Source organism: Epinephelus moara, chromosome 20 (genome assembly GCF_006386435.1).
Source record: "Epinephelus moara isolate mb chromosome 20, YSFRI_EMoa_1.0, whole genome shotgun sequence".
Classification (NCBI taxonomy): Eukaryota; Metazoa; Chordata; class Actinopteri; order Perciformes; family Serranidae; genus Epinephelus; species Epinephelus moara.
Genome location: NC_065525.1, coordinates 20,633,590 through 20,650,484, shown reverse-complemented (window position 1 = coordinate 20,650,484; position 16,895 = coordinate 20,633,590). Strand labels below are relative to the sequence as shown.

The 16,895-nt window shown below is 41.9% G+C and overlaps 2 protein-coding genes across 8 annotated transcripts in view; both read left to right on the top strand.

Annotated features, from left to right (window-relative positions):
• The window catches only part of slc17a8 (solute carrier family 17 member 8), a 22,024-nt gene extending 10,575 nt beyond the window's left edge, over positions 1-11,449 (top strand). The window contains exons 5-12 of the mRNA XM_050073203.1: positions 1,010-1,097; positions 1,882-1,968; positions 5,392-5,534; positions 5,676-5,825; positions 6,981-7,113; positions 7,620-7,730; positions 8,676-8,803; positions 9,237-11,449. Coding sequence (XP_049929160.1) covers positions 1,010-1,097; positions 1,882-1,968; positions 5,392-5,534; positions 5,676-5,825; positions 6,981-7,113; positions 7,620-7,730; positions 8,676-8,803; positions 9,237-9,566 — 1,170 coding nt within the window. The 3' untranslated portion in view covers positions 9,567-11,449. The remainder of the gene's footprint in view (positions 1-1,009; positions 1,098-1,881; positions 1,969-5,391; positions 5,535-5,675; positions 5,826-6,980; positions 7,114-7,619; positions 7,731-8,675; positions 8,804-9,236) is intronic.
• Positions 11,450-14,258: 2,809 nt separating this feature from the next.
• Positions 14,259-16,895, top strand: part of nr1h4 (nuclear receptor subfamily 1, group H, member 4) — a 23,122-nt gene continuing 20,485 nt past the window's right edge. Inside the window, exons 1-3 of one of the 7 annotated variants that reach the window (XM_050072576.1) lie at positions 14,259-14,851; positions 15,377-15,468; positions 15,613-15,776. In XM_050072576.1, the coding sequence (XP_049928533.1) occupies positions 15,680-15,776 (97 nt within the window). In that variant the 5' untranslated portion in view covers positions 14,259-14,851; positions 15,377-15,468; positions 15,613-15,679. Of the gene's footprint in view, positions 14,852-15,336; positions 15,469-15,602; positions 15,777-16,895 lie in introns of all 7 variants that reach the window. The other 6 variants (XM_050072575.1, XM_050072574.1, XM_050072573.1 and 3 more) reach the window with 6 other exon arrangements.

The window sequence follows — 16,895 nt, the reverse complement described above, 5'->3', positions numbered from 1 at the left end:
CTTATCTGAAATCGCAGAGATAACAAAGGTTGGCAAACGTGATGCTGAATGATTCAGTGTAAATACTGTAGCACCAAACTAACGGAGAGACACTCTTGGTAAAGGTGGTAAAAAGGCCGTTATCCTTTTCTCATATTCTGAGCCAAAAACCTTAACTTCAGTGGCACTTAAACTTGTTGTCTTTGATGGCGACAGCAATGCGGTTCACAAGCGTACACTGTGACCTGTAAATTTTGGCCTGTAATTTAAGCATTTCATCAAGCTTCTCAACAATGAAATAATTAATATATCCCTCCAATGCGTAGTTTAGGCCCTTTTGGTTACTTCTCAATGACATCTGATCGTTATGTCTCCAAAAATCATCAATTGCCTCCTGCGAAATGCCGTGTACTGTGACACCTGCCATAGCACCCGTCACTGAATGTTGATAGTTTGTCTGAGTGAGTGGGGGGGGGCGTGGCTTAGCCATAGGTCAGTTGTAATGGGAACTACCACAGAGGCTATTTTGAGTATTTGCCAGGTGTTACATGTTCGCTTGTCTGTCAACAGATTTTGTCAACGTGCTAGAGTAGGGGCAGCAGGAAGTTGTAAATCCTTGGCCCCTCCACTTTACACTCCTGGCCCAAATTGTTTTAAGTTTTGAAGTTGTGGGTCGCTGTATCGCTACTGGAGTGATCTCATTGAAAGATGGTCTGTAGTTGTTTTTACTGTTTGTTTTGTGTACTGATTAAACAAGCAAAATAATGATGTGTTCATTCGTGGTCGTTAGAGGAGCCAGGCCAGCTGGCTTCAGTTTTTGGGTCAAACTAAGCTAACGAACTCCATTCAGTAGCTTCATATTTATCATGCACTCACCAGAGTGGTATCAATCTTCTCATCTAACTCTCAGCAAGAAAGCAAACAAGTGTATTTCCAAAAAACATTTTTTTTAAGCATTTCCAGATAAATCCCAAGTTTCCTCCCAGTCAATCTTTGACCTCTGACATCTTCCACACCATGTCCCTGCTAGGGTGTCACCTATCCAGCATGTCACGGGATGTGGTCAAAATGGGCGCCACCTCTTGAACGGAGTCGACTGGCCACAACTTCATTCTGTGGTGAGCGTTGCCTCTGGTTTCCTCTTGTCAAAATACTCAGTGAACGCTCCCAAACTGACCACAACACAAAGCTTTGCACTGACACAAACCAGTTCACACAGCCCTGTCCATCTGTGTGAGGCTGGTCAGTAAATGAACATGAGAGAGGTCATTTTGTTTTGCAGATTTAGTCCACTGCCGTCTCTACTGAAATTAAAATAACCACGTTGCCCTTTTAACTGGTACCATGACAACCCACGCATCAAAACCCTCTTGACATTGTCTGTAAATGAGCACGGCTCACCTGCGTACTCAGACGGAGCTTCTCCCTCTATTCACCTAAATGAAGTGTCACATTGCTTACAGTCCAAAAGCACTCTCATGCTCCCTGCTCCATTCAAAACCACAGTGTTCATGAATCTGTCTGATAATAGAAAACACATTAACACGCCCTCTCTGTCTCGGCAATGCCAACGACTCAGCATTTAGTCAACGACTAATGCGTTTCTTTGATGTGTTTCTTTTTATTCAGACACAATTTCACTATGGTGTATTTTTTTTGTGCTATTGAAGGCTGTTGCACTGTAACCTCATTAGGTTGAATATTTCTGGTATATTCAAACTTGTGAAAAGAAAATATAAAGAGACAAAACATTTTCTCAGTATGTATTGATTTAATATATATTATATATTATAATATTATATAATATTGTATTTATATAATATATTTTATGCCACTGTGATCTGATATTCCTGCTGGTATAATCATACTTTGACACTGACATCTGACATCAATTGTTCTCAGGATCCTACGCAGGAGCAGTGATCGCCATGCCTTTAGCTGGAGTGCTCGTTCAGTACGTCGGATGGTCTTCGGTCTTCTATGTCTATGGTAACACTGGTGCTTGAATAAACATTACAAACACAAAATCGGCACAGATGTTTCAGTCACTCAAATTTAAATTCAAATTCAGATTCAAACAAATTTATTAATCTTACCAGCGGCAATTTGTTTAAACAGCTTGCATTATACACATCCTATAACATACCATACAGTAACATGTAGACACATAAGTAAATGTGTAACAAGATAAAAAAAACAGAAATAAAAAAATATGCTAAGGAGTTCAGTGGAATAATATAGAGAAATTAAAAGACAAATAGCAGAGGGATCTAAAGGTTTTGAATACTGGTTAGTTTTATAAGCAGGTAAAGCGTAACGACACCCTGATGGCAACAGAGAAATTAGCCTGCAGCAACATGTCCAGAAGACGCTAAAATAGTTGCAGCTTTTTGGAGGATTTATTGATTGCTAAAACCAGTCAAGTCTTGTAGTGTCATTCCTGTGATCTTAGAGCAGATTTAAACAATGTTTATGTCTTTCAATGTGAGGCTGTGAAACCAGCAGATAAATGAAAAACACAGAAGGCTCTCAATGAAAGACTGATGGAAATGGCAGAGGATGACGGGACTGACAGAAAAGGAATTTAGTTTACGGAGAATTCTTTGTTGCCCTTGCTTCACAATAGCCTCTTTTACACTGCCAGATTTTCCGGCAAATGTTGGGCCGTTTTTCCGGCCAGCTGCGAGCGTTTATACACACAGAGGCAGAATGGCGAGTTGATCCGAGGCACCCAATTTTCCGCCTCGTTGGGTAGGCGGACTTCCGCAACGGGAGGGGCTGTTGATGACTTGTGGGAGGAGCTGTTGATGACACCACACGTGCGACCCACTGGCGGTGGATAAACAGGAAACGGCTGATAGCAGGAATTAGTGAGCAGCTAGTAGCAAGAGGGAAACGCAAACCTGACAGACACTGTAAAGATGAGCAACTGGGGAGACAAGGAATTGCGCACCCTCCTTGCCCTCGCAAACAAAGAGGCCATTAACCGTCAGATGACAGGAAAGGTGAAGAACGGGCCGACATACGAGAGAATCGCCACCTGACTAGCCGCGGCTTCCCTCCCACGTCACTGTTTACGTCACACGCTCAGCTACACGTTTTGTTACTTGCTCACGTCCCCATTGCCCCGAAAAATGCTGAAAAAAGACTGATTGGGCTTTCCTGCAAATTTGCATAATTCCTATCTAAAAAGGGCTAATATCTTACCTTTGGACGGACCCAGGCTAGCTGATTTTAGTTTTTGTGCTACGCTAAGCTAACTGGCTGCTGACAGTAGCTTCATACAGACATAAAAGTGGTACTGATCTTCTCATGTAACACTCAAATACAAATATTTCACAAACTGCCAAACTACTTGCTACTATGAAGGGGATCTCTGTGTTTTGCCAATAATTTTAAAACTGAGGTTAACAACACTTGAGTTTGTTGCCATTTTAACAAATGGATGTAAACAGAGGCGTCGTAGTAGGGCAACGTGGGACTGATTGCCCAGGGCCCCAGTGGGAGGGGGGCCCTCGAAAAGCCTGGGATGAATAGTTTTTTTTTTTTTTGTAATGTATTATTTCTAAGTGATTATTGCCATAACTTAATTAAAATTGGCTGGATAAGTTGGTTGAAAGACTGAACTTTGTATTAAAATATAATGGAGGCTCTCTAAGGCTCCTCTCACCCTTTAGAGGTGCAAAATGGTTCAGTCCGCCCCTGCAGTGGGATTTGTTTCTAAATGCAGCTAAAGACAAGGATGTGACTGCTTATTCTGCTGGAGCACTGACATATGCTGTCCTGTCTTTCCCCCAAAAAGGGAAATTGCAAAAATGACAAGAAAGAAATCAAACTGACTTTGTAAAAAAAATAAATAAATAAATAATTAATTCAGTAGGCGTGTAAGAGAGACATAGATCTAGTGAGGAAGGACAGGGGGCCCACAGAGACTGCTTTTGCATAGGATCCATTTTTACACCCGTGGATTAAAACCATTCCTACTAATTTATATATATTTGACCTATTCATGTTATGGTCTATATGCTATAGGGTGTTAAAGGATAACTTCGGTATTTTTCAACCTGGGCCCTATTTCCCCATGTGTATGTGTGCGTATGATTCATAGGTACAACTCGTTTTAAAATTGGTTCAGTATTGAGGGAGGCGGATGCAGCCGGCAGCCCCGAAACGAGCTAAAACGGTAACGGGGGCAAATGCATCCCGTATAAGTTTGTGCATTAAAAGTGCTTTTTTTCGCCACTGACCGGTTCAGATCGCCAGTGCTATCTCTGTAAATAGCATACTAAGCGTTTCCCTTACCTCTGGGCTGTGTTACGTCATCTCGCGAGAGCTTTGCTTGTTGCCAGAAGAAAACAGAGGAGCCATGCTGAACGCCGCTCGGAGTGGCACTGGTTGTCCCGGAGTACAGTTGAGAGTTTTTCTGCATCGATTGAAAACAATGGTTCGTGTTTGTGCTTATCCAAATTGCAAGAACAGGATGTCGCGCAACACCCCGTACAGCTTTCATAGGCTGTCTTTGTCGGATGGCGAGATGCTGAAGTTGTGGCTAGTTGTGCTACAAATGGATGCTAACACTCCTGTCCAGACACTGTGCCTTGCAGACCATTGGGTCTGCAGTGCTCACTTCTCCCAAGATGACTACTGCAAGCCGAAGAAGAGAAGACATCCAATCCCAAAACACCTCTTCCTCAAGAAAACGGCTGTCCCACGAGTAGAGAGAGCTACAGACACAGTGGAGCAAAGCTCTCACGAGATGACGTCACAGCCCAGAGGTAAGGGAAACGCTTAGTATGCTATTAACAGAGATAGCACTGGCGATCTGAACCGGTCAGTGGCGAAAAAAAGCACTTTTAATGCGCAAACTTATACGGGATGCATTTGCCCCCGTTACCGTTTTAGCTTGTTTCACGGCTCCTGGTTGCATCCGCCTCCCTCAATACTGAACCAATTTTAAAACAAGTTGTACCCATGAATCATACGCACACATACACATGGGGAAATAGGGCCCAGGTTGAAAAACACTGAAGTTATCCTTTAAGGGTTTGAGTCAGTCATTATACACACTGGGCACTGGCACCTGTACTTTGTATGCTTCACACAGTAAGCGTTATCTGAATTGCTTTAGAGTTTGATTAAAATGATTAACACTGACATAAAATTCATACTTTGCCAAATGTGTTTTAATAAAAATCTACCCTGGTTCAGCTCTGATATAATCTCATGATTTATTGATGTAAATTAGCATTTTCCTGTCTGGGCTGTGTGACTCATACCTTGTTCACTTCATTTTTAATAATGAAAAGTCTTGTGGCAAAGAGAAAGCTCTGCCTTGTTTTAATTAGTCTGTCCTACGTCTCACAAAGCCGTCACTATAATTGTCATTTTTTGTTGCTGTCATTTTATGAAAAGGTGTTTTTGGGATCATATGGTATGTCATGTGGCTCCTGCTGGCATATGGAAGTCCCGCTGAACATCCCACAATCTCTGACGAGGAGAGGACGTACATCGAGACCACCATTGGTGAAACAATGCGCCAACTGAGTGTCACTGAGGTGTGTGTGCATAACATGCTGCCACTTTCAGGGTATCACAGAGTAATGTTTGATCATTCTGCAAAAATCCTGACATCTCCACACACACATCCACACACACATTATAAATGGTATACACTGGCTTCTGTCTCCCAATCACAGAAATTCAAGACTCCATGGCGTCGTTTCTTTACATCCATGCCCGTCTATGCCATCATTGTGGCCAACTTCTGCCGCAGCTGGACCTTCTACCTGCTCCTCATCAGCCAGCCGGCATATTTTGAGGAAGTCTTTGGCTTCCCCATCAGCAAGGTTGGCCTCACTATATTTGTATAGTATATACCATATTTCACAATAACCATTCAACTGACTATGAAAAATAAAAATCAAAAAAGATTATTAAAGCTGGGGTAGGCAGAAGTCCAGAGAAGGAAGACTGCCCTCTTCCTACAGCTCTTCTCCCTTACCTCTCTTTCCTAAGCCCTGCCCACCAGACGACCACACACTTCATACAGTGACTCAGTGTTTCCCATACGTTGATTTATTTGTCATTTAATTGCAGAGTTGTCCGCTCTCGCCTTCTCTCTGTTTATCAGACAAGAATTAGCTAGCTAAGCACTCCACCATTCCTATGCCCCACCCCCCGCCCCTGTGGACTGCTTCACCAGGGGGCAAATGTGCAACAGCTCCAAAGATGGACCCTCAGTCATCAGCTGTAGCGGCTCGGTTTTTTGCCAATGCAACCCCCCCAGCACCAGGTGTCATAACAGTATTTGGGCCAGCAGCAGTGCCAGCTCTCATGTGTTATAGCAGTGAGTCGGGGCTTTCTGGTCCCCTGGAGCTTGGGTTTGCGCTGGCTGGATTCAAGATGCTGCAGCCACTGACTAGGGGTCCATCTCCAGAAGTGAAGGGGAGGACACACTGTAATTCGAGGCTCTCACTAATGTAAGCTACATAAACATGAACTTGATGCCACAGCCATGAACCTTTAGCTCCGGTCTACAGAGGGCTTTAGCAACATCTTCTCTTCACCTCTGAAACACTTCGCTGATATGTTCTGTTTCATTTATTGTCAGATTCTCTTTTTTGATAAGTCCATCTTCCTCTTTTGGGTTGCTCTGCAGTGTGGGCAGTTGTTGCCAAAGCTTGAATAGCATCTTTTTCTGCAGGAGTCTTTACCATTGAATCAGGCTTTCACTGAAGAGACGTGCACGTGCATCTGCATTTATACAGCAGCCATTATGAACTGTGATTGGCCAAAGTCTCCCATCATAGGCTAGATTTTCTAAAGTCTGAAAACAGAGCCAAAAGGAGGTGCAGAAGTCTCGTTTTCTCTCATTATTAGTAACTACAAAATGCTGAAAGTTTATTACGAGTGCCAAAATACTAAAATGAAACTTCCTACCCCAGCTTTAATAATAGGGTTGCTTTACATTATGACTTCCTGACTGTGTGATCTCACAACAGGTGGGGATCCTGTCCGCCGTACCCCACATGGTGATGACAATTGTAGTTCCTATCGGAGGGCAGCTGGCTGACTTCTTACGCAGTAATAAAATCATGTCTACCACAAATGTGAGGAAACTCATGAACTGTGGAGGTACGTTGTGGTAAATAGAGGCAATACTTTTTGTCATTATTTATCTTTATATTGGAAACTAAAAGATCCACTCTCCGGTTTTATTGTTATTGTGCCCAATAAGGGTTTTCAACCGTTCTTGCATGAGCCAGTAGTTGTGAAAGTGGTGAAATGTTAATTATTTCTTCTGTAAACATTAAAGTAACATTATATTATTTTTTCTAATAATCTCCGTATCACTGTCAGTCATTGCTCTTGTGCTCTGTTAGCTTTAACTGGTACTGGTGTGTACAGATTTAAGGAGATAAAGTCTTTTTGGTGTCAGCTATGTCTTTTGCTGAACGTTTTCTGTACATTTAGGAACTGTTAAAAAATAACAACACGTATTTAAAAACATGGCAGTACAGTGTACAAAAAGTACCTCAGGAAAATGTTTTAGTTGTAAAGTAGTCCAGTGGGAATGTTGCAGGTAAAATGTTGATGGTGTTGTTTCCTACATCACGCTGTCTGGTCCTATATTTTTACAGGGTTTGGTATGGAGGCTACTCTGCTGTTGGTGGTGGGGTTTTCTCACACTCGAGGGGTTGCCATCTCCTTCCTCGTTCTGGCTGTAGGGTTCAGTGGATTCGCCATCTCAGGTATTGCAACATCTGCACCATGGTAACAAATGTTTCACCTGAAAGACTTATAGTTTGATTATAACCTAAAACATGCAGGGTTTGTCTAAAAGTTGGGTCCAATAAAAACATTCAAATAGACAGGATATTGCTCTTTTTTAATTATGTTGTTATGGCAATGTATTTTTTTTTCTCCACAAATTTATTCACAGAAACAGACAAAGAAAAAGTACATGTACAATTCACAAGAAATAATGGAGAGTGAAATGGAACGCCCTGATAAGCTATTGAAAGCTTGAGAATAGGGGCCCAAATCGCTGCCTGGATTATGCTCAGAGACAGCGTGTCTGTCAGAGAGTGAAACTCTACATTCATGTACCATATAGGCTTTAGAAAGAGGTGGCTGGGGAGGATGGCTGATGTATGAAGTGTGTTCGTGTCCAGACTCCTGTCTTAGGTCTAGGTGACAAAAGTCCTTCGGTTTAGGTTTGGGAAACATTGTGATGTCAGTTGTATGTTAATAAAAAAAGGTAATTAAAACAAATTATGTTGTAGTAACTTGTCACAGTAGATACTATTGCAAGATATTTTGGTGGAAAATAACTCCTAATACATTGTCAGTGAGCATTTTGCTGATATGTTCAGTAAAAACAGATTTCAACCTGCCATGAATAAGCAACATTTCTTCATTATGTTGTAGTGCACTTCGCAATATGCCTTCAAAATGTATTTTCTGTTTCAAATTAGTTGTATATAACATCATTTCTGGGAGACAGGGCTGTTTTCTTGGTGTTTTCTATCCTTTGTATTATGAAAGACTTCCTTCGGGTGTCATGCTGCATCCGTGCTTTAGCTTGCCAAGCCCTCACACGGCACTTCTCCTAAATATTTTATAGACTGTTGTCAAGGCAACCAAAAAATCTAAACCATGTTCATGGTTAGTCGAATGTTTCTGTGTGTCTTCAGGTTTTAACGTCAATCATTTGGATATTGCTCCTCGCTACGCCAGCATCCTGATGGGCATTTCTAACGGGGTGGGAACGCTGTCAGGAATGGTGTGTCCTCTGATTGTTGGAGCCCTGACAAAACACAAGGTATAGCAAGATCGATTTATAACAGTGACAATTTGGCACATATAATAACAGACCTGCTGGGATTAGTTGTCATTCATCCTGGGTATTTTGCTCTTATCTTGACTGTGATTAAATTCCTATTCATATTCTGTTGAAATTGTTTTTAATTATAAGGGTATAAAACATAACAGGGAATTTAGGAACAGTGTTCACTGAGGTTTTCCTCATGGCATGAATAAAACATAGCAGGTTTGCTTTTTGGTGAAACCCAGAGTCAGTGTATGTAATCTTGCACCAATCAGTGGCAGTTGTTAATAATTTATTTCGCTGTAAAATTTATTATACGCACTGCAGTTGCAGTTTTTCCAGTGCCATGAGTAAGGCAGTAGATTTACAGTGCTACCTCAGTCTGTTTTGGAGAGGAAATTCATTGACTCCATTCATCTCCCCACAGACTCGTCTGGAGTGGCAGAATGTCTTTGTTATTGCGTCCATGGTGCATTACTCAGGGGTCATCTTCTACGCTATCTTTGCCTCGGGAGAGCAGCAGGACTGGGCCAACCCTGAGAGCACCAGCGAGGATAAATGTGGCATTATTGATGAGGACGAGCTGGCTGAAGAGTCAGAGCTCAACATGGAGAGTGCGGTGGCTCCAAAAAGGAGTTATGGCACCGCAGACAATTCATCTGGTCGAATACAGGGCTGGAAAAAGAAGAAAGGGGTGACCATGCAGGAGGAGGAGGAACATTTTGGGAATGGCGACTACCAGGACCGTTACCAGTGAGACGCCCTGTGGGGCAAAGGACTTCCAAAACATTCTGGAGGAGGCTTAAAGATTGATATCACACCTGTGGAAATGTCAGAAACATCAGAGAACTGACAGGAGCAGCAACATCATATGTACCTCAAGACGGCCGTTTTTCATTTTTGGTCAATACTCCAGTATAACTGTGATGTACTGTAACGTCAAAAAATGATCAAATCAAGCATAATGTTTATTAGAAATCCATTAGGACAAAATAAGAAACAAGGAAACAACAAATACATGATATAATCAGAACAATAGATTTAATCTACACTGACATAAACTGTAGACTAGTATGCTTAGTGTAACAGAAAGTGAACCACAGACCAACATTCATGAACCAACTGTGTTAAAAGAACGTTAGAAACACATATCAGCTTTTAAACCTGACTTTACTTTCCCTGTGAACAGTTTTTAAAATGTTTTGTGTCAGCTATGCAACGTGAAAAGAGATGTGCTTCTGGAATGTAATAATGGGTTTAACAGCAGTGTTAATGTTATGAGCCTTATTTTTATTTATTTTGCTTGTATGTATTTGCTGTTGCTGAATGATTGCACTTTGTCGCCGCTTAGCTCGCTCTCCTCGTCCGAGCAGGTCTTGGTTCACCATGCACTTCCTCCGGCATTATGTCAGCTCCATTATTTATGGTGTTGTGAGCTCATAATGGGACGTAATGGATGGTGAGTTCAGTGCTGACGTCACTCCATGAAGCATTTAGTGTAACTATTTATTCTCCAGGTGTTTGTCTTTTTTGCAGTTCCTCGGTGTTTGATACATGGAGACCCAGTTTGGTTCTAAAAACAACGTACTGTAATGTTTAATCATAAAAGAGTATGGGAACACTCACTGTTTATCATTACTGCTAAAGAAGAGACATTTTGTACAGTAAATTATTATCTTATTGTTTGAGAGAGCATTGATTTGATTTGCACTTTACTTGAAAACACTGGAGATGTAATAAACTACATTTCTATTCTGTATTGAGATTGTTTAGAGACATAAAGTCCTGTGGAGGTTTTGAAATATTGAGTACTTGTATGAGGTTCATGTTAATGTGTGTATTCAAAGAAATTATAAAGATAATCATCAAATTGCAAACTGTGTGCAATGGAGAACAAAACAGAGTCTAACGCCATGCTAGAAGCTCTCCAGGGCTGTACTTTGTGGCAGCCCGTTGTTGCATTGTGCTGGCAAAGGGACAGAAGTTGACGCATCCACCCGAGTGTTCTATTTCCATCACTGCTGATCAAAGCAGATCAAAGCTAGAGACAGTAAATACCCATGACTACTATAAAGTCTCACCAGAGGGAGATATTTTGTGATCTAGGGACATCTGATGAACCTAACAGACCTAATGGAGTCCAGACACTGGTGGTGGTGGTGGCTGCTGACTCTGAGGCTGCTGACTGCTGAGGCAGATGAGGCTGATGAATCTGTAAAGACTAGGTGGCAATAGGGAGGTAGAGGGTACGCATGGCGGCAGCAAGAAAGAACTATGCCAGAGTAAGAACCATATTTAAAATGAGGAGCAGTAAGATGATAGGCTGACAGAGAAGGTGTGTTGCTGTGCTGTTGATTGATTGTGATTCAGCGGATGACTCAATTGACACCTGGATGACACCTACAGATAGTGAGTGAGCATGCGTGCAAGGAGTGAATGGCAGAATGAGGAAGAAAACGTTCAGCCTGAGCATGAAAAGTATTGTCTACCTTACTGAACTTTTGCTAGAGATACATTTGTCCTGAAAGTGGGAAAGGGGCTTTAGCGTATCTGCTCTCTAGGTTGGGGGGGAGTTTTAGGTGTCCTTGGCCAGGGGCTTATTGTCTAATATTCTGCCTATGCTGCTAGATGAAACATTAAATGATCACGGGAATTATTGCAATTCATCCCGAGATATACATGAACATCTTGACCAAATTTCATGAATGATCACCACGAATGTCATGGCAATCTATTCAGCAGTTGTTGCGATATTTCAGTCTGGATCAAGAACGTTTTCACTTTCAGTATAAGTACCCTTACAACCAATACTTAACCTATGTGGACATGTACCTAAACTCTAGATCTGTTTTGCATTACCAGCGCAGAGAGAACTGTCAAATAGGTGGGGCTATTACCAGATAGTAGTAGCCGCTGCTCTGACTGTTTTGTCAGGCTCTCACTTTATTTCCTCTACGCCAGCAATGCAGAGGAACATCAGCACCTCGTAGAGCTTGCTCAGAATGGGTTGGCATGCCGACATTTTCAAAACAAAAAAGAATAGACTATGTTCTCTCTCATAATTGATGGACTTTTTAAAAATAGTCTGTTTGTGCATTGACTTTCTCTTGAACATTCAACAGACCGCAGTGTTTCTAGCTCCTTGTAGTATTGGATCAGTGTGTTAGGTACCTTAACAGAGGGGTAACAAAAATGGAGTGACCGAATGGAGTGGTACCATCCACAACTTTTGATAATAGAGATGCAAAAATAACCGTTCTAATGTGTAACAACCTGAACTGGGCTGCTTGGTGGAAACAAGACTAAGGTGGTGGACCGACTGATTCTGCTATGATCCTCAGAGCTGTGCTGATAGCATGAATAAAGAGAAACTGTTTTAAAAGATGAACGAAAGTAGCAGAGCATGTTTTGTATAGTACAATTCAGCTTTTTAAAATTTGTTTCCACCTCTCCAGCTCATTTAAATCATTGACATAAAGCCTTCAAGAATACACAATGTGCCCTTTATACAGTTGGTCCAATGTTCAATACGTGTCAATTTATGTCCAATGTTGGCCAGTTTATTATACCAACGGGGTATCCGATGACTGCAATAATAGCAGGATGTAAGATGCAGGCAACCAACATGGAGGACCAGAACCAAGTGTCTGGCATACTGTACAGGAACATCTGCAATGAGTATGGGCCAGAAGTCCCAAGGTCAGAATGGAGGACACCTGCGAAGGTGGTGGAGAATAACCGAGCTAAGATCCTATTGGACTTCCAGATCCAGACTGACAAACTAGTGATGGCTAATAAACCGGTCATTGTGTCAATCGACAAACAACAGAAGAAGGCAGTGGTGATAGATGTAACAATCCAGAGTGACAGCAACACCAGGAGGAAGAAACACAAGATTGAAAAATACCAAGGGCTGAAAGAGGAGCTAGAAAAGATGTGGGGAGTAAAGGCAACAGTGGTGCCAGTGGTAATCGGAGCACTGGGCGCTGTGACCCCCAGAATGGGAGAGTGGCTTCGGCAGGTTCTAGGTACAACATCTGAGTTCTCTGTCCAGAAGAGTGCAGTCCTAGGAACAGCTAAGATACTGCTCAGAACCCTCAAACTCTGAGCTTGAGGAGGACACGCCATCACTACCACACACCGATTAGCCAAAACATTAAAACCACTGACAGGTGAAGTGAATAACTTTGCTTAGATCCATTTAGTCCAGTGGGTTGTGAGGTGGGTTAATGGCATGTGCCACAGATGCTCATTCAGATTGGGATCTGGGGAATTTGGAGGCCAGGCTGTCACTTTGAGGTCTTTGTCACATTCCTTGGGCCATTCCTGAGCGATGTTTGCAGTGTGGCATGGTGCATTATCCTGCTGGGGGGCCACTGCCATTAGGGAGTACTGTTGCCGTGAGGGGGTGTACTTGGTCTGCAACAGTGTTTGAGTGGGTGGAACATGTCAGGTGGTATCCACATGAACATGTCAGGTGGTATCCACATGAATGCCAGAACCAAAGGTTTCCCAGCAGAACAATGCATTGCATACATATATATACACACGATAGATTCTTGTTATCTTATGTAACTCCTTGACAGAATAGGGTGTCCTTAGTGCTGCCTGTTTATGTTAGTGAGCTCAAATTAGACATTTTTAAATATTCCAAAGATTGCTCTGTTTCCCATCACGCTGTAGTAAACATCCTCTGTCTTATCTGTCTTTATCCGCCTGCTTCATTTTCACCACAGAAGATAATTACTGGACAGGATATTTCTCACCACTGTCAGACTCACTTCTACAAAACCTACTACTGCTTGATAAGATTAAAGTTAGAGGGAGTCCTTATATTGTGAAATATACACATACACAGATGTTTAACACTGTACATTTGGTGATCTATGAAAAGTTTTAACACTTTTGTTGCTGGCCGTCCTTGCAGATCATGTGGGTGATTATGACACCATCCAGGGTGTGTTCCTGTTATTTAGTGTGGACGTCACTCACAGTACAGTCTGTCTGGAATAAGTAACAAAGCACCAAGGTGACGCACAACACTCACTATCTGTTTTCATCCTCATCCTCACCACATAAAGAGATGTATTTAAAATAGATTTAGATAAACCTGCGCCTCAACTGCTGTACATGTAATTTCTAAATATGTTCAGTAGAGTTGTGTCCGTTCTTTTCCAGAGTCCATCGCTGTCAGCTCGTTCCCCACATGCTCTCAAACACAGACCAGATAGTCCACAAACAGCTGGCAGCCAATGGCAAAGGTTCTATTTATTTCAGAGAGACTATCTGTTGACTCAGAAGGGCCTCTTTGGATGGAGCAACAGCCCATCAATGATTAAACTATTGTTTTTTTGGACAAATGAAGGATTATAAAGATGAGATGTGTACGTCCATCTTAGAGAACACAGACACCAGGGCAGGTACGCTCAGGTATGAAAGTGCCAGTGTAAACAAATCTGGTGCAGACCGCACATTGCGATGACATGATTAAATAAATGGCACTGATCAGTTCAAGGACGGATAGCAACGATTGCCACAGTCTGCTCTCAGTGGTTTTCCATGATAGCCTTAAATTCCTCCTGAAAATGTTGAAGAAATCACTGTTGCAGTGGAAAGAAGACATGCTCTGTTTTTATTTTAGAGATAAAAACTATAAACTACTGGACTGATAGCAGCACTTCTACTCACCAGTTGTTTGCTAAAGACTGGATGTATGTTCCATGTGTGATGTTTGTGTGTGGGTGGGATCTCTGGTCTGCTGGGGAATTCATGAGGCAGCCTTGTCTTGGTGAGATAAAGAGGATTTTTTTTGGGGGGGGGGTATGACATTGACAGGAATGGACAGCTTAATTAATAACCACCATCCTTTTCTCCCTGACCTCGACTGGTCACACATGCTCTTACTGGAGCCCAGACGCAAGCAGCTTAATGTTCATTAGCAAATATTGATTGAGCTGTAGCTCACGGCGTGGATGTCAGAAACGAGGCTGAAAAAGAGGAAAGTTAGCGGACAGGAATTCGACATCAACAGAGCGGGATAAGGTAAGAACTCTGGACATATTTCATGTTCACTGGTGAGCAGGTGACTTCTTATGAGTCCGTGGCGTGCCACTGTGCCTGAGGTATGTTTGGCTGTTGTGTGTGGGCTGTTAGATTGGACTGGAGGTTTCTGAATCCTTGTGGGTTGCTTCTGGATCCCAGGGGAAATTATACTGAGTTAATTAAAAACAAAATGTGGCAGGTGAAGTCCATAAAAGTAATGTTTCACATGTTGTGGCCTTTTCACCAGATTGGAAAAGTTTAAAAGCGTCTCTGTTATTCACAAATACCTTCAAGCTCATCTACAGTTATTATATTATTACATGATCTGCTAACTAAGACTGAATGCTTGCATAAATTCTATTCAGTAAAATCACATTAAGAAAGACGACACTGATCTTGTGATACCTCCTGTCAAGTGAGTCCTAACGACACAATGTGTACTTGAATATGTAATATGACAAGAAATATGATAACCGTTCTGACAGGAGGTAGAAAGAAAAGACGCTTTCCATGACTTTCTCATAGAGAGGCCTTGTTGTGTCCTGACCTTCATCTCCCACCTCCCTGCTGGCAGCTACTGAACATCTCCTCCCTGTGTGGGAGAGGAGACCCGTCAGGTGTGTTGATGTAGAGACTCCAAGGCTGATGTTTAATTACACTGTAGGTTTCAGAGGATCATGCAGGGCTATAGGTTTGCTCAGGAAATCTTCACCATGGTTCACAAATCATCCTACTTTTGTGCTTATTACAGAGGTAAACAGAGGCAGACAGCTACTTTGACCCAGTCCAACCTGTGTTTCCTGAGTTGGTGCCCGACAACCCTCCTGAATGAATGAGTGGGTGGGCCCCGACATCAATGTGGTGGGACCTCTGCATATCCCACCCAGCGATGAATTCCCCATCTCAGAGAGCTCCCACTTGCTCGGTAAGTCTACTCAACCAGCTCACGGAAAGACAAGAGAGGAGTTTACAGTCAAACAGTGGTGCTTTGAGCTCAATGCTAATGTCAGCATGCTAACATGCTCACAGTGACAACACTGAAGGAATACTTCACCCACAAAATGATGTTTTGTAAGTCTATTAGTCATGCCGTGTTACCTTGAATTCGTGACGAATCTTTCTTTGCATGCCCCCGCGGAAAATGGTAAACATTATGATTTATTGATTAATCAGGGACCACAGTTAACAACAGCAAAAACTATATCAAATTATCAAACATGCATTTTTTATCAAAACCTGTCCATTTATAACTAAAATGCAAGTGATTTTTTTATGGTTTCTTCAAAGCCAGTCTCCAATACTAAGGTTTTTGGCAAAAATGCTGTGTTGTACACTAAGTGCTGAGCATATGACTGGATAACTGAGACTTAGATTTCACTGCACGAGTTGTGTGAGAGTTTGTGAACGGATGTCTTGACGTAGTTTTACTGTTGTTAAACGTCATCCCCAATCAGGCAGTACATCAATATGTTCACTGTTTTCCATGGAGATATGCCAGAAAAACAATGTTTTCTTTGCAAAGTCAAGGTAACACAGTATGACTTATTGATTTAAAAAGGTCATTTTGTGGGAGGAGTATTCCTTTAACATGCTGATGTTTAGCAGGTGCAATGTTTGTCATGTTCACTATTATATTTTTGTGTGTTAGCATGTTAACAGTTGCTGTTTAGCATTAAATACAGCTGATAGGAATGTCATGATTGGTCATGAACCTGATGATCGTGTACATGACTCCATTACATGGGTCAAAAGTAAAGATACTCCTGGTCAAATATTAATTTTATGCAAGACTCTGAAACAACCTTCACACAGAATCCTGCCTAATATGTGGGCAAATCTATAAAAATCCATTACAAGTCATTTGACCAACTAGCATAAAAACTGCAACTACTACATTCAAAGAAAACTTTGTTTAAAGCAGCTGTGCGGAACTTTTTACCATTAATAAAACTGCCCCTAGTTCGTATCACCCCCCCTTGAAGATCCGCATATTTATTTGAACCCAACAGCGTCAAAAAAGCCTTTCTCTATATGGCTATTTAGC